Genomic DNA, 21,972 nt, shown 5'->3' with positions numbered 1-21,972 from the left:
TAAAAGAGTAGAAGAGGCCATCTAAGATGCATCTAAGATGCAACAATTGGTGTCTCTTCATCTGGAATAAAGAGGAATGAAGAAAACCAAAGACCCATGGAAACAGTCCAAGGGACTAGCGGATCATGCGAACCTCAACCTACAAGATCCTGAGACCAGAAAAACTAGATGGTGCCAGACTCTCACTGTCAACCATTCAGAAAGGGATTAAAATAGGAGATCCAGGATAGAATGGAAGAAAAAATGTGGAATAAAACTCATCACCAAAAAAAAAAAAAAGGGAAAACTAAGCTCCAATAGAGACTGGTGAAACCCCCAAGACTGTGGCCTCTTGTCACCTTTCAGGCATATATGGGTAGGCATATAATGTGAACATTTACTCCAGCTAGGTACACTCCTTAGAACAATGAACGCTGGGAGATCAGAAGGGCAGTATATGCACAGAGAGATAGCTTAGAGGGCAGGAATGCATAGGAAAGAAAGACACAGGGAAAAAGAAATTACAGGGAGGGAATGGGAAGAGGGCTGTTACATTAGGGGATTGCAATCAATGTCATGAAACAAAATGTGTATGAACTGTTGCATGGAAAATGAATTTGCTCTGTAAACTTTCACCCAAATCATAGTAAATAAGCAGTTACTACTCTTGAAGTCCTCTGTAATTCCTTTAGAAAATTTTATTTTGTATCTGATCCACACCGGTTCTTTACTTTATTTGATCGGCATAAGTGTTTTTGAAAAATGCTTCTTCTCTCTTAGCAGTCATAGATCTGATCCTGTCAGTCATATAAGACTTTACAATTTCTTCATACCTCGTGCATTTTATTTTTAGCACCATTCACTCTAAACATCTATGAGGGCATGCAAACATATTTTACAGATTGTGAGAATATTCAAGTTCTATTTTGTAAAGAAACATTACTGATGAAGATTGATGATTACAGCCTTCAGTATGGATTATACCTCAACATAAAAAAAGCAAAACCTTCACAGCTGGAACAATATGCAACATCATGATAAACTATTGAAGTTTTTGAAATATTGAAGTTGTCAAAGATTTCATTTTACTTAGATCCACAATCAGTGTTCATGGAAGAAGCAGTTAAGAAATTAAACGAAAAAATGTAAGAAAGAAACTAAACAATATAGTGCATTGGGCAAATTTGCTGCAAAAGACCTCTTTAAAATATTAAAAACCAAAGATATCACTTTAAGGATTAAGATGTGCCTGACCCAAGCCATAGTATTTGCAATTGCCTCATATGCACATGGAAGCTGGATAATGAAAGTCCAGAGAAGAATTGATGCATTTGAATTATGGTGTTGGTGAACTATACTGAATATACAATGCACTGCCAGAAGAATAAACAAATATGTCTTAGAAGAAATACAGCCAGAATGCTTCCTAGAAGCGAGGACAGCAAGACTTCATCTCATGTACTTTGGACATGTTACCAGGAGAGACCAGGTCCTGGAGAAAGACATTGTGCTTGGTGAAGTAGAAGGTCAGTGAAAAAAAGAGGAAAGCCGTGGCTGCCATAGTGAGCTCAAACACAGCCATGATTATGAGCATGGTTCTGGATGAGGCAGTGTTTCATTCTGCTGTACATAGGGTTGCTGTGAGTCCAAAACCAACTTAATGGCACCTAACAACAACAGCAAACAATTTTGCATATTTTCTATTATTTTCCTACCACAGAATATTATTGTTCATAAATTAGGACTTCTTATTAGTTTTCAATTCTACTATCTTTTACTTGACTTAGATTTTGAGTGGAAGTTATCACAGAATCTTGAGGCAACATTGGCTAATATTGTTTAGTGTGTAATTATTCTGATTGATATAGTCATTAAAATTGAAGCTTCAGTGCATGGTATTCTTTTAAGATGAAAAATACTTTAAGGGTAGCGTAGTGCCTAAGGCACTTGACTGCTAACCAGAAGGCTGGTAGTTCAAACCCACCAGCCACTCCTCGGAAGGAAGATGGGCAATTTACTTCCGTAGTGATCTGCCTTGGAAACCCAAGGAAGGGTCACTATGATTTGGGTCCGACTTGAGGGCACATAACAACAACAAGAAGCACAGAAATATTTTCCATTTATGAAGACACTTTGCTAAAACATTCTAGATTGACACAAATATGAATCCCTTTTATTTTCTGTTACACTTTTCAAATGAAATAAATATTTCTCACAAAGAACAAATAAGTAGTAGTCAACTCTGTTCAGGCAAAATAAATGATCACTTATATGTTTGTATTCCTCCGTAGAATGTTAGTTATTTGAGTGCACGGGCTGCATTTATTCATCTTTGCATTTGTTCCTAGCCCAGTGCCCAACATGTGCTCAATAAACTCTAAATAATAATAAATAAACATGTACTCAATAAACACTAAACTGACTGAATGAGCTGACTTACTAGTAATGAGGCACTGACATCATAAGGGAAAAAGAACTAACTTATTAAGCATCTAATATGTGCCAATTACTTGTGTTGTTTGGCATCTCATCCAGTTTCATCTCAATTAAGAGTACTATGAGGATAAGTTTTATTACTTTCTGCTTTGCATAATAGTAAACAAAGTCAGAGAGAAAAGTAATTACCCAAGGTAAAGCTTGTAATTGGCAGAGTTGGAATCAAAGTGGAATCTGCTTTACTCTTTCCTTTACACCAGGTTGTCTCATTCCACATAGTGAGGATTCTCTTATCAAACTCCAACTTCAAGAGTAAGAGTGGGAGTGCTATGACCTAACCTAATCTAAACGCTTTCTGAAAGTATTTAATAATGAAAAAACAAAACAAAACAGGTCTATCCCAAGGTTCCAGATTATCCTGTGGATACTGATAATAATATATAAACTCCATTAAGAGTGAAACTGGTTTCTAGTCCTTGAAAACTCTCTGTAAAATGTTAAATATTAAATAAAGTTAAATATTAAATAAAGTGGATATTTTGAATACACTTCAGATTCTGTTATCTTCCTTTGAAGCCCTTTGAAGACTGTTGTTTTTGGTTTCATAGGCAGTTAAATAACTGGCTCATCACCTTAAATTTCTACAAGTTTGGTTTTATATATTATTTTTAGGTTTGTTTCAGTTTTGCTCTTGTTTTTACTGGGAATTCATTAGTCCAACGACATAGCATTTACTTCTAAGTTACAGCTCTTCCTGAATTTGGTGGAAAGGTGTTTACCAAGGCATTTACTACATTGCTTTTAATTATTGTGGCTCATCCCTCAAATTATTTGCCCTGTGGAAGGCAGCAGCTAAATTTGTCCTCAGTTCTTCCAGTTTTTGCCTTCTGCTGAGCTCTTTGCAATTTTCTTCAAGCAAGCACATGACAGAATCAGCCAAAGATTGAAGAGAGTTTATATCCAGATTTTGGTGGCAGCTTTCTTCTTTCTAGGATTTTCTTCCTTAATTTCCATTTTAGCATTTTGGTAGTCCTGCATTCTATCCTCTGAAACCTTTAGCAAAAAGGTCAATGGTTTTCTGTTTGAATTCTATCTCTTCCATGCAGACTTGGGAAGAAAGAGGAACTGTATAAATGTGCGTAATGCCAAATCAGCTTCTGTTGGTTCAAAGGTTGAATCCTCTCTGGCGTGTCCTACTTTGGTTGCTTTCCTATGTATTCATATAGCTGTTTTGCATATATTTTTTTCCTGATGTTATGATTGCTATTTGAGGGAGGATTATTCTAACACGTTCTGCTGTTCCGCTATTGGAACCAGAACTCCCAAGACTTCGTTTTTTGGACAAACTCAATTTGAGATGACTTGATATACACATGGAGATATAAAAAGATATTGTTGTTGTTGTTATGTGCTGTCGAGTTGGACCCGACCCATAGCGACCCCTCTTTGGGTTTCCGAGGCAGTATCACTATGGAAGTAGATTGCCCTATCTTGCTTCCAAGGAGTGGCTGGTGGGTTTGAACTGCCAGTCTTCTGGTTAGTAGTCAAGTGCCTTAGGCACTACGCTACCAGAGCTCCCATAAAAAGATATATAGAGCTAAATTTTCAAAGAGATGCTATAGCTAGAAATATACATTTGAGTTATCAGTGTACATAATGAAATTTAAGATTGTGGATCTGATGATATCATTTAGGGATGAATGGAGATAGAGAAGTGTCCAAGGACTTAGTGTTGGAGCATTCCAAAGTTTAATAGATTAGGAAGAAAAAGAAGAATGAGAAAAGGAAACTAAGAATGAATAACCAGTGAGGAGTGATAGTGGTAAGAACAAAAGCCTGATTAGAGTGGGTTAAGATAATGGAAGAAAAGGAAGTATTCTAATACAGACAACTTTCTAAGACTTTCTGTGAAAGGAATAGAATAGTAGAAAGAGAAGGAGAATGTGAACTCAAGGGAAGTTGTTTACTTGATGATGGGAATTATTCTGGAGAGAAGTAAAAATAAAAATAATGTAGGAAAAACAGTGCACCAATGATGTCCTAGTAAGAGAGAATGATGGAGTTGGTCTTTTAATGAGTGAAGACAGCTATTTTAGAATAGATTTAGGTAAAACTTGTAAAAATTGAAAGCAAGATCATCATCTGAGAATGAAGAAAGAGAAATTATGAAATAATAATTTATGAAAATGGGAAGTAAATTTCATAAAGCAATTGTTAGATACGTCATAGGACCAATCAGTGTTAGAAGTTATGAGTTTAAAATGAGATCCATCAACGTGATTGTTTTCTTAGTCACATCCTGGTGCTAGGGGGTTAGTAAGAGTAGGCGGAGAGTTTAAATTTATAAATTGCCAGGTGAGCTTATAAAATAAAGAGAAAGGTGCAGTAGAGTAATTTATGTATGCAAGGAAATGATTATAATGTTGGTTAGAGAGTGTTACATTTAAAACTGAGCTTATGGTTTTGTTGTTGTTGTTGTTGTTTGCCGTCGAGGCGGACCTGACTCATAGCGACCCCTTCTTGGGTTTCCGAGGCAGTATCACTATGGAAGTAGATTGCCCTATCTTCCTTCTGAAGAGTGGCTGGTGGATTTGAACCACCAGCCTTCTGGTTAGCCATCAAGTGCCGTAGCCACTATGCTACCAGAGCTCCCAATTATGGTGGTTATTGTTATTAGTAACGCCAAAGTCAAGATTACTAAGAGATATCATATTGTAGGATCTGTGATATACTCACATATAATTTCCAATCTCTAAATAGCCAGAAGGCCATTAAAAAAAGGCAATTAATAACTAATATGGATTGCTTCATTTCTATCATTTCCTTGTAATCAGAGCCTAAACACATATTACACATGGAAAGCAGCTTTCATTACTTACACAAAGAAGCAAACAGCATATGGCGTGAAAAATTCCACGGTGAGAAGTTCCCCACTGTCTCAAAAACTGTCTGGGCAGAGATGATGACTCTCCCACACATACTTCACTTAGTATCATGGATAAGGGACTGAATGGAAAAGTCACATGACAAGGCAGTCAACCCCGGCTTCTGGAAGCTTCCCCAATGGATATGTAGAACTCTTCCACATACGCCCTCCACCTGGCATTGAGTGAGGGACACGATGGGAGCCTACCTTCTTCTGGTGTCCCCCTGGCCAAGCTTATGTTACATGCGTCCCTCCCACCAGCATCATTGCCAAGAAGATGGAGAAAAATCCCTCCTCCAGCCATTTTATGTCCCCAGCTTACGTGTTCCATTACATGGAGATCTTTCCCACCAGAACACCCTAGGAGAAGGTGTTCAGACATCTTGACACCTAACACAGGACTGTATCTCTTTACTCGGGTGACATTTAGACAAAACATTAGGCTTTGTGTGTGTGTTGGCAGTTGTGGTGGCAGTGGTGATGGTGGTGGTTTGTTCCAGAAACTCAGAAATGCTACCATGAAGGATGGAGCATGGAGAAAATATGGTTGCCAGGCTTGTCTCAAAGACCACCTCCTCACAATTACTTAAGTGGTTCTACCTCTTGATCGCGAGCTCTGGTAGCATAGTGACTAAGGCACTTGACTGCTAACCAGAAGGCTGGCGGTTCACACCCACCAGCCACTCCTCAGAAGGAAGATGGGGCAATCAACTTCCATAGTGATACCACCTCGGAAACCCAAGGAGGGGTTGTTATGAGTCGGGTCCGACTCGATGGCACATAACAACAACAACACAAAAACAATACTACTAACATCTTTATAATCTGTAGAGAATTTGATCCTAAATGTTGTGATCTTTTATTATTGTGTCCATTTCACAGAGAAGGAATCTCAAATTCAGACAGATTAAATGAATTGCTTTCTTTCTCCAAATCTCAATGCTCTTTTCACTGCATCAGGCTAAATTTAATCTGATAAATCTGTCCTGTCAATTGGTATATGTGGTGGTTATGTTTGTGTGTCATCTTGGCTGGGCAGCTGGCTATAGTTATTCCCTATGATGAGATTGCTAATCAGCTCCATGGTGGAATCTACCACAAGCAGCTTAGTAGCTGCTTTGGGTGTGTGGTCTGCTTCCCATATATAAGAAGCAGCTTTGGGAATGGTCTCTAGTTTATGGCATGCTTGGACCCTGCATGTAGCCCTGCTGTTGTTCAACAGCCTGCCATGATCTGCCGACCTTGGGACTGTCAATGGACTTAAATTAATGGCCTGCCGTATGGTTTGGTAATATCGGTACTGTGTCTTTTTACTTGTCAACCCTGGGTGCCAGCCATAGCAGCCAGCAGCTGTCTGAGTGAAGAAACGCCCTAGCTCCAGTGGGCCAGGAGTAGTAGGGTGAGCTGGACTCCAAGGTTGAGGAGCTTTCACCTAGCCCCTAGAGCCTGGCACTTTGAATTTGGACATAAAGCCTCCAAATTGTAAAAATAAATTCCTGTTTGTCAAGGCTATCCCATTTGTGGTATATTTCTGTCAGAGCAGCACTAGGTAACTAGAACAGAATTGTACCTTAGAAAATTTCTCTCCCCAAGCTGATGGCCCTCTCGAATTCCAATAATGGCTTAAAAGAGTTATTCTGAAGATTTCAGACTCTGTAGCAGATTAGTAGGATAGGCAAGACTTTAGGAATCCTTTAAATAACAGTGTAGGCAACTTTCTTTGCCTCTTACTCATACTCAAAAAGATGTATAGTTCCTTTAACAAAAGACATATATAAGTATACAGAAGTTAGAATTAAGGGTCACAGGCAATTTTGACTAATTAATTACTTAATATTCCATTTTATTCTAAAGTTTTGATTTGAAAAGGCAATCAAAGTAAGACTAAGAGTATGTTGGAAGTCACAGAGTTGATACAAAATGAGGGAGAAAGTGAATAAAAGGTTTTGAGCATTCTTTAGTGCAAAGAAGTATGCCCTACCTCTCTAATGCATCTTGTAACTTCTAAGAATATTACTTATTATTTCATTTATTTGTTTTTATGAAGAGTTGAATTCTCTATTATGAAATATCACCAGAGTTATTTCTGAGGTTCCATAATCTTGTAAGCAATGATCTAAAATTATAGCCTTGGTGGTAGAAATGGTGATAGCTGTGGAAGGAAAGAGGTCAATCTGCAAAACAACTTTTACAAAATTCTCTAATGCAAATTGACAAGATGGCAACTAATACCAAATAACAACATAGAAAGTACAACTTTAAATCAATGACAACTCATTTCTAATTTGTAAAAGGAAATGACTCACTGGGAACCATACAGGATTTTTTTTTTTTGTCTCCCTTCTTTCATTGGTCATTTTGAGTGGTAATAAAAGTATCCCTGAATATGTGAAAGAAGTGATGATGACAAGAAAGACAATTTCCCCATTTCATATACAGTGAAAATAGTGTTTAGAACTATCTAGGAATAGAGATTTATTTATTTTTAATTGAGAATGATACTGAAATCAGAACTTTAATTTTATAGAATCTCAGTTGTGAACCCTATCTTGTGTGAAGTGTGAGAAAAATTTGAAGAATAGATACTTTGGTAGTATGTGTAAAAAGAAAATTTCTATATTGTTCAAAATACTTAATTGAAACCTAGTGTCATAGTTCTTTTGAAAAATAAAAGATAAAGATGTCAGGCTATAAAAAGTATCTCTTTTTAGAATAGAATAGAAAGAATTTTGGCAATTAGAGGTATCTCTTTCCTTTATTATAAAGGTAATGCTCATTGTAATATTTTAGAAAATATATAAACTTAGAATTGTATCTTAATATTTTAAGAATTATTATAAGCAGGTTTCTTTTACTAAAAGTAACCAAACTTATGCTAAAATAGAAATAACAAGTCTTTATGTTACAAAAATTAAATAGATAATAGAGCCTTTCTCTAGGTCCCCCAAATAAATGTTTAAGTAGTGGTTGTTATGTGCCATTGAGTTGGACTTGACTCATAGCAACCCCTCCTTGGGTTTCCAAGGCGGTATCGCTATGGAAGTAGATTGCCCAACCTTCCTTCTGAGGAGTTTAAGTAGTAGTATAACTATATTGTATTGCAAAAAATCAACTATGTATAGGAATTTTTTCAGAATCTTCTCAGCATTTAAAAAGAAGGCTAAGAAATAAGATAAATGAAAAAATAAATAATTCATGCTAATCTCCTTTTAAAATAATTTTATCTAATACCATATAAAAGGAGCTCTGGTGGTGTAGTACCTAAGGCATTTGACTGCTAACCAGAAGTCTGGTGGTTCAACCCATCAGCCATTTCACAGAAGGAAGACTGCGCAATCTACTTCCCTAAGGATTTACCACCTTGGAAACCCAAAGGGGGTTGCTGTTAGTCAGAAGTGACTTGAGGGCAGTGAGTTTGGTTTTTTGGTTTAATACCACATAATATATATGGCATCGGATGATCCTTATAACTGAAGATATGTGATACAGTGCATATAATTTATGTTTCACCAAGTGTTTTATAACTTTTATCTAGGGCCTTAAAGGAGATCCAGGATTATCCCCAGGTCAAGCTAATTCTGGAGAAAAGGTAATTTATCTGTCCATAAAACAAAATCATGGTAATATATATAAAATATTTTTAGTTATTTTTATATTTTTAATCTACATTTGAATTGACATTAGAGAAGATATTAGAAGACTATTAGATTTTAAGGAAATAAGAAATATTTAAAGAATTAAACAAATTATATCATTGGGTTAACTTGGTAGTTTATATCCTTACAGTAACTACTCGTGCCGAGTGTCTATTGCAGCCTGCCAATTAGAGGTGGTTGAGGTAAAAGAAATTAGAATAAGATGTCCCCATTCACAAAGATTTTGCTGTTCATACACACACACACAATAATAAACTCCTATGCCATTTTATACCTTTTTAAGGTGGTTCCATGAATTTAGTCTTCCTTAAGTCCCACCACAACTATCTGTGAGAGAACCATCATTATCTTGTTGCCAACTGAGAAAACAGAATTGGAAGATATCTAAATGAGAGGTCATATAATTGATAGTAAGTGACAGAGTTAATACTAAATTCAGGTCTTCTGACTTCTGGTCTAGTATGCTCTTCATTTTATAATAATGTTTTCAAGCACACATACATATACTTAGGTAAAAATGAACTAATGTCTTAAAGATAGAAACAAATCTTTACTGGAAGTAGGGTGCTATTTTCTAGTGAGGATGAATATAAATGGAAAGACTTTAGAAAAACATCTGGTAAACTTTGTTAAGTTCTGGATGAATGTGATATAATTATAGGATGTTTTTGTTTATGTGGTATACATTCACAAACTTTTAAAAATTCCTGAACAATTTTTGATGGTTCTTGTGTTAAAATCTGAACTTTTAATTGGCTTATATAACTCTTGTAAACTAAAAAAATGTGACATAAAATTAATGAACTCTACAGATTATTGTACTAACAAATCATCAAAAATGTCTTTATATAAAATATTAGGAATTTTATTGCTATCGTGGGATTGAGTAGACTGAATTTAAATAATTTAGAAAGAGAACAGAAATTTATTTCTATAAACACAGTATTTTGATTAATCCTTTCATTATTGCAGGGAAAAAAAAATCCTGCAATCTAAGAAGGAAACATAAATGCTCTCTTTGTAAATATAAGACATTTGATTCCATACTTAAAATTTAGAAATTAGAGGCCCACTCTGTCCTGGTCACTACTTGAAATAAAACCCCGAATTAGACATTCACATTTATATCAAATACTTAGTTGTATCTTCCCCTGTGTCTTCTCTGTACAAACTACATGGTGGTTCAGTATGGGAGCTAATGTTTGGAAGTATATCCATTTTTTTTTTAATTATTCACACACCCCATTTTCCTCCCACAGAGCAGCTAGTAGGTTTGAACCACTGACCTTCTGTTTAGCAACCAAATGCCTTGTCTATTATGCCACCAAAACCAAAAAACCAAACCCACTGCCATCAAGTCAGATCCAACTCATAGCAACCGCTCCTTGGGTTTCTGAGGGAGTATCACTATGGAAATAGATTGCCCAACCTTCCTTCTGAGGAGTGGCTGCTGGATTTGAGCCGCCAGCCTTCTAGGTTAGCTGTCAAATGCCTTAGGACTACATCACCAGAGCTCCTACTGTGCCACCAGAGTTACTTAATTGTGGTTAATACCATATAGGAGAAACATAGAAATATACAGAATTTAATAACATGTTGCCAATGAGTTTTAGATGAAATCTAACTTCTAAAATTGCAAATTGTATTTCTAAAATGATAAAATTTAAAAACAATCTCTAAGATTTAATACATCTAATGAGTTCAAATTTAAAGTGAGGAAATAAGAGACGAATTATACACATATAATGTGAATACAAATAAAACTGGCATTCAAATAAAATACCAGCATTAACTTGGTGGGAATGGAGGAGTATTGGAAGAAACTTTACTTTAATTACTTAGCCTATTTTACCAGTAACGTACAGTCAATGATGCAACAATAAAAGAAATGCATAGACTAGCCCTCCCCTATGTAACATTCATAAAGTAACATCTACCATAGGGCATATGAGTTAGAATTGACTTGATGGAAGTGGGTTTAGTTTTTGGTTTACCATAGCACATATAAAACGTATAAGCCTTTTTGGGCCTTCAATGGCATAGATATACAACTTTTAAATGGTGGTAATTTACTTCTTCTATAAGACAAGTGGGGTGTTATTATTATTAATAATAGTTCTCATTTTATAGAGGAACTGTGAAGAGAAATTAAGTGATTCACCCATGATTGTAGCTAGTGGAAGGAGACCAGCCTCCAGCCTCCAGTTTCCTTCTCCCTTTATCAGAGTAATTGTTGTGTGCTGTGCAGTCAGTTCCGATCCTACATGACAGAGTAGAACTTCCCTGTAGGATTTCCTAGGCTGTGATCTTTAAGGGAGCAGATAGCTAGAACTTCTCTTCCATAGAGTGCCACTATGATGATGATGATGGTGATGATGATAATTATAATAATAAGCATAAACTGGTTATCCCATAGCAAATGAAAACCATCCTAATAAAATTTTTAAAAGAACTATTAAAATGAGTATTAGAACAAACGGGAAAGCAATCCATAGTTAATGAATCATCAGAAATATCCCTTTCTCTTCTGAATATTTAATTTGATGACCAATTAAAGTAGGTAATATAGTAAAAGATAAACAGAACAAAAACATTTACCAAAGAGTTTATTTAGGTATTATTGAATAATCTTTTCTGTATAAATAGTTTTTTTTTCCCCCCAAACACAATACATTTCTTTAACAACGCAATAAAGCCATTGAAATGGAAAGAGGTAAAGGGAGGTTTTTTAAAAATAAAAGTACACCTTTAGTAAGCTGGTTCAAAACAACCTGTACACCCATCTTTTTCTGAAGTATGTATGTTTTTTCTTGTGCAGTCACACAGCTGCCTCTGTGTCTTTTGTCATTTCTAAGGTCACAGCCTAAAAACACACCTTCCCCCTCAGGGGTATATTCTCTCTTTCCTTAGGGTAGGCTTACAGACCCTCATCAAGGCAGAAGCAGGAGGAAGCACAGGAGGAAACGGAGTCACAAACCAAACCAAACCAAACCAAACCAAACTCACTGCCATGACTCGATTCTGACTCATAGTGACCCCCACTAGGTTTCCCAGGCAGTGGAGTAGTACCTAAGGCATTTGACTGCTAACCAGAAGGCTGGCAGTTCAAACCCACCAGCCACTCCTGGAAAGGAAGATTGGGCAATCTACTTCAGTAGTGATATTGCCTCAGAAACCCAAGGCGGGCTTGCTATGAGTTGGATCCGACTCCACGGCAGTGGGTTTGGTTTTGGTTTTGGTATCTCCACGGAGATGGATTGTCCAATATTCCTTCGGAGGAGTGCCTGGTGGATTTGAACCTCCCACCTTCTGGTTGGCAGTCAAATGCCTTAGGCAGTACTTCACTAGAGCTCCTAAGGAATCAGACCAGGCCCTCACAAAGTGCTTGCAGAATTTTTAAGGAAACTGAAGTTTTCAAAACAAAGTAAATATTCTTTGACAGGAATTGTGAAAGTAAGGACATTCCTGATGAAAAATAATTAAGAGAAAAAGGAGCAAGGGCATGAAGTGGGAAAGTACAGTAAAGTATTTTGTGCTAAGAGATAAGGGTTGAGAGCCTCAGAAAAGATCTTAAAAGATCTCAGAAAGGAGGTGCCTTGAGATGCATTGTGAAGATCGAAATGAATGCACTAGAAGCTTGACTTCCAAGATGCAGTCTTGAAGCAGGGGAATTCTAGTGTTTAATTCTCTTTAATAACACTAAATACCCTATTGTGTTTGGTGTACAGGGGGATCAAGGCCTTTCTGGATTAATGGGTCCCCCTGGTACGCAAGGTGAAAAGGTAAGTTATGTTTTTACTTTGATATATATTGGATGTTGTATGACTCTAGGACCTCTTCATTGACTATCATCTCATTGTAAAGTTGAGCGGCAAAGCTAGAGTTTTTAATTCTTTTTCTCAGCAAAAGAAAATTAGGATGTTGTGCTAATTCATGAAAGTGATATTCACAAGAGGCAGTTTCTTATGAAAACTAAAGGAAGACCCTTCAGTTTAATGATGTTCCTAAAACTCAAGTGCAGTCAGTAGGAAGTTAAAGACACTGATAGAGTACTGAGGAGGAGAGTTCTCCCTTTATGCTTACGTTAGGGCAATAACCTATTTCTGAAATTCTGGAGGCACTTTTTAACTTCTGTGCGGCCAAAATGAGGTTCACATGGTTATAGGTAATAAACTTGTATTTTTTAAGGGTATCTTATTTTATTAGAAAATAACAACCTCTGCCATGACATATATATGAATGTAAGGTATGGAGGGTAGGATGGAAGTGAGAATTGGGAATAGCCAGTAGAAGACATAAGACCAAGCTTTTTCCTGATGTGGAATAGAGTACTACTGTTAATTCTTAAAACACATGGTCCAGTCTCCTGGAGTAACACAAGTGTAATTTTTCCTATCTATTCAGCTACCCACCCCCCAAACACCAAGTTGCTATTTTTCTCCAGGGCATAAGGGATAATTTATTTCTAAGAAATTCAAACTCACTGCCATCGAGTCCAGTCCATCTCATAGAGATCCTATAGGCAGTGTCAAACTGCCCCATGGGGTTTCCAAGGCTGTAAATCTTTACAGAAGCAGGCTGCCTCATCTTTCTCCCAGGTAGTGGCTGATGGATTCAAACTGCCAAACTTCTGTGTATCAACCAATTGCTTTAACCACTATGCCACCAGAGCTCCTTTCTAAGGAACTGAGGACCCCAGAATATTAGAAGACAGTATTTGACTGGATTTGGATTTCTGAACACACATAATAATGAACTGTGTGGTGTCTTAGTGTGTTTGCTATATACCTTTTACTCATGGGAGATTTAGGTTGGAATTTGTATACAGATTCTGGTTATTTGGTTCAAATTTCATCTACCATTTTTGAGGTGTACAGGCTGCTTAACCTCTCTAAGCCCGGGTGCCTCATTCATGAAATGTGAAGGTAATACTACCACTTCATAGGAAGTTGTTAGAGGATGGGATGAGGAAATGCATATGATGCATGCAATACGGTTCCTGGCAAACAGCAAGCCCTTAATAAATGTTTGCCATTAGCTATTTATCTGGTTTTGGAAAGGATCCTGAACTCTTTTGCCTTCCTGTGTAACTCCTGCTAAAGGGCCAAAATGTAGAATGATGAAAAAGATTTCCATTTCGTAAGACTATTCTTCTTCCCATTACCACAACGTTATTCTTCTGGCCTTCAGACTAGTCTTTATCTTAGATGTTGTTGTTGTTGTTATGTGCCGTTGAGTTGGTTGTGACTCATAGTGACCCTATGTACAACAGAACGAAACACTGCCTGGTCCATTATATCAGTGTTTTGCTGCTATTCATAAGTTTTTTTTTTTGTTTTGTTTTTTTTTTTTCATTTTTGCAGTATTCCCTCCCCTCTCTTCCCACCCATGGTAACCAACAAAGAAAGTTTCCTTCCATATATAAACCTTTCCTTGACTTATTATAATAATGAACTAATACAGTATTTGTCCTTCTGTGATGACTTATTTCACTGAGCATAATGTCCTCCAAGTTCATCCATGTTATGTGGTGTTTTGCAGATTCTACATTATTCTTTAGTGTTGCATAGTATTCCTTTTTTTTTTTTTCCCAGGCTGGGGGCCAAAGTAGGAGGGTGCAGGGCTTGGGGGATGCTTTTTGCTTGGTTGTTGTTGTTGTTAGCTGCCGTCAAGTCATTTCTGATGCATAACAACCCCATGCACAGCAGAACGAAACACTGCCCAATCCTGCACCAGCTCCATGATCCTTGCTATACGTGAGCCCATTGTCTTAGCTATGGTGTCAATCCATCTCATTGAAGGCATTTCCCTCTTTCATCGACCCTCCACATTACCAAGCATGACATCCTTCTCCAGGGAATGTTCCCTTCTGACAACATAACCAAAGTAGGTAAGATGAGGTCTGGTCATTCTTGCTTCCAAGGAACATTTTGGGTGCACTTCCTCCAGGACAGATCTGTTAGTTCTTTTTAGCAGTCCATGGTACTTTCAGCATTCTTTGCCAGCACCACATCTCAAAAGCATCAACTCTTCTTCGGTCTTCCTTATTCATTATTTTTGCATGGAGGTGGCTCCATTTTAAGGCTTGGCCCAAGGAAGGTGGGCACTGGGCTTAGGGGCTGCTTTTTTGCTTCGGGGCAGCTCTATTTTAAGGCTGGGACCTGAGGTAGGCAGGCACAGATGGGTTAGAACAACTAAGGGTGACAAACTTGTCTGTCATTTTTTTGTCCTGTGATGGTTTACATGTTGCTTTGAGGCTGGAGGCTGTGACACCAGTGTTGCAAAATGCCAGAAGAGTTACCCATGGTGGACATGTTCAGTGGAGCTTCTGAGCTAAGACAGACTTGGAAGAAGGAAGAGGCCATCTACTTCTCAAACAATTGACCTGTGAAAACCTTATGAATTGCAGTAAAACACTGTCTGATATATTATTGGAAAACTTTATGAATAGCCCTGAAACATTGTCCAATATAGTGCTGGAAGATGAGCTCATCAGGTTGGAAGATACTTAAAATTTGACAGGGGAAGAGCTGAGTCCTCAGAGTAGAGGCAACCTTAATGATACAGATAGACTCAAGCTTTCAGGCCTTCCACTGGGTGATGTGGCATGACTCCAAATGAGTAGAAACAGATGAAAACATCCATTAAAAATTGGAACATGGAATGTATGAAGTATGAATCTAGGAAAATTGGAACTTTTCAAAAATGAAATAGAATGCATAAAGATCAATATCCTAGGGATTAATGAGCTGAAATGGACTGATTTTCACCATTTTGAGTCAAATAACCATATAATCTACTATGTCAGGAATGACAAATTGAAGAGGAATGGTATAGCATACATCATCACAAAAAATGTTTCAATATCTGTCCTGAAGTACAGTGCTGTCAGTGATAAGAAAATATCCATGTACCTACAAGGCAGACCAGTTAATACTACTATTATTCGAATCTATGCATCAACCACCAGCCAAAGATGAGAAAATTGAAGATTTCTACCAACTTTTGCAGTCTGAAATTGACCAAACTTGCAAGAAAGATGTGTTAATTATCACTGGTGACTGGAATGCAAAAGTTGGAAACAAAGAAGAGTTACCGGTAGTTGGAAAATATGGCCTTAGTGATAGAAATAATGCTGGAGATCACTTAATAGAATTTCACAAGTCCAATGAATAATTCATTGCAAGTACTTTTTTCAACAACATACCAAACCAAACCAAACTCACTGCCATTGTGTCAGATCCAGCTCATAGCAACCCTTCTTTGGGTTTCTGAGGTGGTATCACTACAGAAGTAGATTGCCCAACCTTCCTTCCAAGAAGTGGAAGTGGGTTTGAACCACCAGGATTCTGGTTAGCAGTCAAATGTCTTAGGAACTATAACACCAGAGCTGCTTCAACAACATAAGTGACAACATAAGTGACAGGTACACACATGGACTTCACCAGATGGAATACACAGGAATTAGATTGACAAGTGGCAAGAGGCGATGGAGAAGTTCAATATCTTCAGCCAAAACAAGGCCAGGAGCTGATTGTGGACCACCAACTGCTCATATGCATGTTCAAGTTGAAGTTGAAGACAATTAAAAGAAGACCATGAGAGCAAAAATATGACCTTGATAATATCCCTCCTGAATTTAGAGACCATTTGAAGAATGGATTTGATGCATTGAACACCAATGATCAAAAACCAGAGGAATTGTGGGGTGACATCAAGAACATAATCAATGAAGAAAGCAAAAGGTCATTAAAAAGACAAGAAAGGAAGAAAAGACCAGAATGAATGTCAGAAGATACTCTGAAACAGCCTTGAGCAGAGAGTTGTTGTTGTTGTTAGGTGCCATTGAGTCATTTCTGACTCATAGCGACCCCATGCACAGCAGAACGAAACACTGCCCAATCCTGTGCCAGCTCCACAATCCCTGCTATACTTGAGCTCATCATCGCAGCCACCATGTCAATCCATCTCGTTGAAGGCCTCCCTTTCTTTCATCTACCCTCCACTCTACCAAGCATGACATCCTTCTCCAGGGAATGGTCCCTTCTGACAACATGACCAAAATAGGTGAGATGAGTCTGGGCATTCTCACTTCCAAGGAGCATTTTGGGTGCACTTCCTCCAGGACAGATCTGTTAGTTCTTTTAGCAGTCCATGGTACTTTCAGCATTCTTCACCAGCACCACAACTCAAAATCATCAACTCTTCTTCGGTCTTCCTTATTCATTGTCCAGCTCTCATGTGCATATGAGGCAATTGGAAATATCATGGCTTGTATCAGGCGCACCTTAGTCCTCAAGGAGACATCCTTGTTCCTCAGCACTTGAAACAGTTCCTTCGTGGTTGACTTTCCCAGTGCTACATGTTGTCTAATGTCCTGACTGCTGCTTCCATTGACATCAATTGCAGAACCAAGCAACATGAATTATTTGACAAGCTCAATCTTCTCTCCATTTATTGTGATGCTGCTCATTGGTCCAGTTGTGAAGATTTTTGTTTTCTTTGTATTGAGAAGTAATCCATACTGCAGACCGTATTCTTCAACCTTAATCAGTAAGTGCCTCAAGTCATCCTCACTTTCAGCAAGCAAAGTTGTATCGTCTGTGTATCTCAGGTTGTTAATGATTCTTCCTCCAATCCTGATGCCACATTTTTCTTCATATAGTCCAGCTTCTTGGATTATTTGCTCTGCATATAGATTGAATAAGTATGGGGAAAGGATACAACCCTGATGCACTCCCTTCCTGATTTTAAACCATGTATGCCACTTTCTGAAATGGATGAAGATTGACCAATTCTTTTTGGTACAGTGATTCTGTGTATTCCTGCCATCTTCTCTTGATGTTTCCTGCATCATTCAGTATTTTGTCCATAGAATCTCTCAATACTGGTAGGAGATACCAGATCTCCTTGTGGTAGCAGTCAAATGTTCTATGTGCTGGAGTAGATGGTGAACAACTCAGAAGAGACTTTCACTCATAGACCTTTTGAGTACAGCAGGTGCTAGCTGAAGACCACTTACTCAGATCACCACTAACTAGAAGTGATTGATAGATCCTGGTGCAAGCCTTCAAGGAGGAAACAGATAGAATGACATAGACCAGCTGAAGAAAAGTCCAAGAAAAAGTTGCCAGAAAGGCCTGGGTGGAAAGGCCCTCACAGGGACTAAGCCAAACCAAGTCAAGTCAAGCCAAGCACCACGGGCAGAAAAAGAACCTGGTGACCCAACATGGGCCTTACATGATGAAGATGTATACTATGAGACTAGCCTGCAGGTTGTTGAAGAGGAGAGCTTCCCTGACTGTTACTTAGAATGTATAATAAGAAGTGAGTTTTCTGAACCCATCTTGAAAGAGGGTTTACTTAAGTCCTCGGAATACCTGAAAGAAGAGTCAGAACCAGAGCGTGCTCAACAGGTTTTTGAAGACAATTCACTTCTTGGATGTTCTTTGGAATACAAGAAAAAAAGGGCAAAACAGAAGCACTCTCAAGAGATTGCAAGGGACAGTTCACTTGAGTATTCTGAGTACATGACAGGCAAGAAGCTTCCTCCTGGAGGAATACCTGGTGTTGATTTATCAGATCTTAAACAGCTGGCAGAATTTGCCAAAAAGAAGCCAAGAAAAAGTAAAGAATATGATGGCCCAGAAATAATCACTTGTCCAGAAACTGGATATACAAGAAAGTTGAGGGGTCAAGTCTCCTTGAGAAAGCATCTCCTAGTTCATGGTCCCCGAGACCATGAGTGTGCAGAATGTGGGAAAACTTTCACTGAGAGCTCAAAACTAAAATGACATTTTCTGGTTCACACTGGAGAGAAGCCCTTCCAGTGCACTTTTGAAGGCTGGGGAAAGTGCTTTTCCCTGGGCTTCAATTTACGTACGCATGTACGTATCCACACTGGGGAGAAAAGTTTCTTATGCCCCTTTCAAGGCTTGCAATAGGAAGTTTATTCAGTCAAATAACCTGAAAGCTCACACCTTAACGCATGCCAAGGCCAACAAGAATCAATGAAATAGTCCTTAAATGGGATAGCCATCCTAAGGCAAGAATGATTGAGGGTAAATATGCCTCTTAATTATTCCTAGAAGGAAATAATTTTTTAAAAAACATATATGCCTAAAGGGCATATTATCCTCAGAAGGAAGGTTGGGCAATCCTACTTCCATAGTGATACTGCCTCGGAAACCCAAGGAGGGGTCGCTATGAGTCAGGGCCAACTCGATGACACATAACAACAACAACAACAACAAGATACTCTTATGCTTTGTACTATCATTTTAAAAGCATTGTGTGTTTCCAACAGTAAAGTCAGTACTGAACTTACTTCAAAAGGATAATACTTCATTTAACATTATTAGAAATTTGATTTATTTTCACATATTATAAATATAACAGTAGCTTTGATTTTTATTTTTTTAGTTTCCAGCCATTTAGCTTATGTTTTTTGGAATATACTTTGTGCTACATTTGATGATAATAGAAATTGAAAATCTTGGTGTTGTTGTTGTTGTTGTTATTTGCCGTCGAGTCGGCCCCGACTCATAGCGACCCCTCCTTGGGTTTCCGAGGCAGTATCACTACGGAAGTAGGATTGCCCAACCTTCCTTCCGAGGAGTGGCTGGTGGGTTTGAACCGCCAGCCTTCTGGTTAGCAGTCAAGTGCCTTAGCCACTATGCTACCAGAGCTCCCAATCCTACTTCCGTAGTGATACTGCCTCGGAAACCCAAGGAGGGGTCGCTATGAGTCAGGGCTGACTCGACGGCACATAACAACAACAACAACATCTCTATGGAATCTTGGTGTAGATCATCAATAAATGAATGAGTAGTTGTGTTTCAAATAGTAGGTATGATTTTTATGATTTTTCTTAATTTTATCATTGTATCAAACCTATATTGAAATCATATATTTAGATGTGAGTAGGTGTTTGATAGTATTAATCCAGTTCATTCCATTTTAGAGATCTCAAAATAATAAACTAAAAATACACTAAATCTGGAGAAAAATTTGAAGAAAACTGCATTAAAAAGAGATACCATTTATTTGCTTGTGTAACTAGCAAAAAAAAAAAAGCAAAGCTTCATAGTTCAGTGTTGATGAGGGTGTGGATGGAATAGTTACTTATACTTGGTTTAGGATATAAATTTTCACAGCCATTTGGAAGTCATTTTAAAAATAGGTATTCTTTTACATTCAATAATTTTATTTCTAAAATTCTGTTCTACAGAAATATTTGCACTAATGTAAAAGGTATTTGTTCAAGGATATTAAATGGAGCATATTTTACTAGTAATCAGAGTTAGAATATCATATTTCTTTGATTTTAAGATTTGAGACCATTGAAGGTAATAATTACCTTCGTTTTAACACTTTTTCAGGAATAACATCAACACTAAATACGCATATTAGTTTTAAGATTAATCTTGATTTTAGAAATGCCAAAATACAAAAATATGTCTTAAAATTGAAAAACAGGGGTGGCTTACTTTTTGACTTTACTATCTATGAGTGAACTGTTAAATGTGAACTATTCTGGACATTTTCATTTTTATTTAATAATGGCATTTATGCTATCATTTCTCTATGAATGAGGATCCTGGGTCTCAACGCTAACTTAAAAGGAATGTTTGGTGCAGAAACTGTTTGGAACTTCCTCTAAATCACATTCAACTATAGGCTTTAGGAGGAAATTTTGTATTTGATGAGGATGATAGAAATTAGGTTTGTCTAGTTTTTGCTTTTACAGCAATGTGTTTGACTTGGTTCCCTGTGTATTTCTATTTTGGAGATAAATTAGGACAGCATCTCTGAGGATTAAGCAACAGACATTAAATAGGGAACAGTTGAGACCATACGAAGTCAATGGCAGAGTTGTAGCAGCAGGCTCTGCAGATGCCTGGGTTCAAGATCGGCCCCGAGTGGAGGCTTGATTACTTTTTTAGATCACTCTTTACAGAGCACAAAAACTCAGTTTTCAGAGTTCCAAAGCCTATATTTACAAGCAATATTAATCTTATCAAAACCAAAACAAAGCTGTTGCTATCGATTTGATTCTGACTTAAATCAACCCTATAGGACAAAATAAAATTATTGTCCCATAGGTTTCAAGACCATAATCTTCTGAAGTAGACTGCTGCATATTTCTCCCATGGCATGGATGGTGGGTTCAAAGCCCTGACTCTTTAGTTAGCACATGAGCGCTTAACCATTGCAAAATAAGGGCTCTCTTAACATTAATCTTAGAAAGTGGTTATATATCTGTGTTCCGAGGCTTAGTTAAATTCTGAGTTAGGAGTACGATGCTACTTGGCTCCCTCCATCTAGCTGTTTTTATTTCCCAAAAAACTACTAAGAATGTAAGAGGAAGAAGGTATGTGGATATAACACAAGAGAAAAGAAGAAAGGAAGTTAATTAATGTATGTTTCCATATGTTGGCATTGTACAAACCACAAATCCTTATGATTAAATAAATATTTTTATTTTTACCCTGAAAAAAAAAAAAAGAATCTCTCAATATTTCAACTCGAGGCTTAAATTTTTTCCTCAATTCTTTCAGCTTGAGAAATGCTGAGCATGTTCTTCCCTTTTGGTTTTCAAATTCCAGGTTTTTGCACATTTCATTATAGTAATTGGTTTTGTCTTCTTGAGCTACTCTTTGAAATCTTCTGTTCAGCTCCTTTATCTTGTCTTTTCTTCCATTGGCTTTAGCTACTCTCTGCCCAAGGGCAAGTTTCAGTCTCTTCTGTCATCCATTTTGGTCTTCTCTTCTTTTCTCATCTTTTTATTGCCTTCTTGCTTTCTTCATGGATAATGTTCTTGATATCCTCCCACAATTCTTCTGTCTTTTGGTTGTTGGTGTTCAATGCATCAAATCTATTCTTTATATGATCTATAAATTCAGGAGGGATATATTCAAGATCATATTTTGGCTCTCTTGGACTTGTTTTAATTGTCTTTAACTTCAAGTTGAA

At 37.5% G+C, this 21,972-nt stretch overlaps 1 protein-coding gene across 1 annotated transcript in view; it reads left to right on the top strand.

Moving 5' to 3' along the window:
• Nucleotides 1-21,972, top strand: part of COL24A1 (collagen type XXIV alpha 1 chain) — a 586,013-nt gene that overhangs the window by 34,979 nt on the left and 529,062 nt on the right. Inside the window, exons 5-6 of the mRNA XM_007946195.1 lie at nucleotides 8,877-8,930; nucleotides 12,726-12,779. Of these exons, the coding sequence (XP_007944386.1) occupies nucleotides 8,877-8,930; nucleotides 12,726-12,779 (108 nt within the window). The remainder of the gene's footprint in view (nucleotides 1-8,876; nucleotides 8,931-12,725; nucleotides 12,780-21,972) is intronic.

Source organism: Orycteropus afer, unplaced genomic scaffold (genome assembly GCF_000298275.1).
Source record: "Orycteropus afer afer isolate SDZICR_OR568_19922 unplaced genomic scaffold, OryAfe1.0 scaffold00152, whole genome shotgun sequence".
Taxonomy (NCBI): Eukaryota; Metazoa; Chordata; class Mammalia; order Tubulidentata; family Orycteropodidae; genus Orycteropus; species Orycteropus afer.
This window is presented reverse-complemented; position numbering and strand designations above follow the sequence as displayed.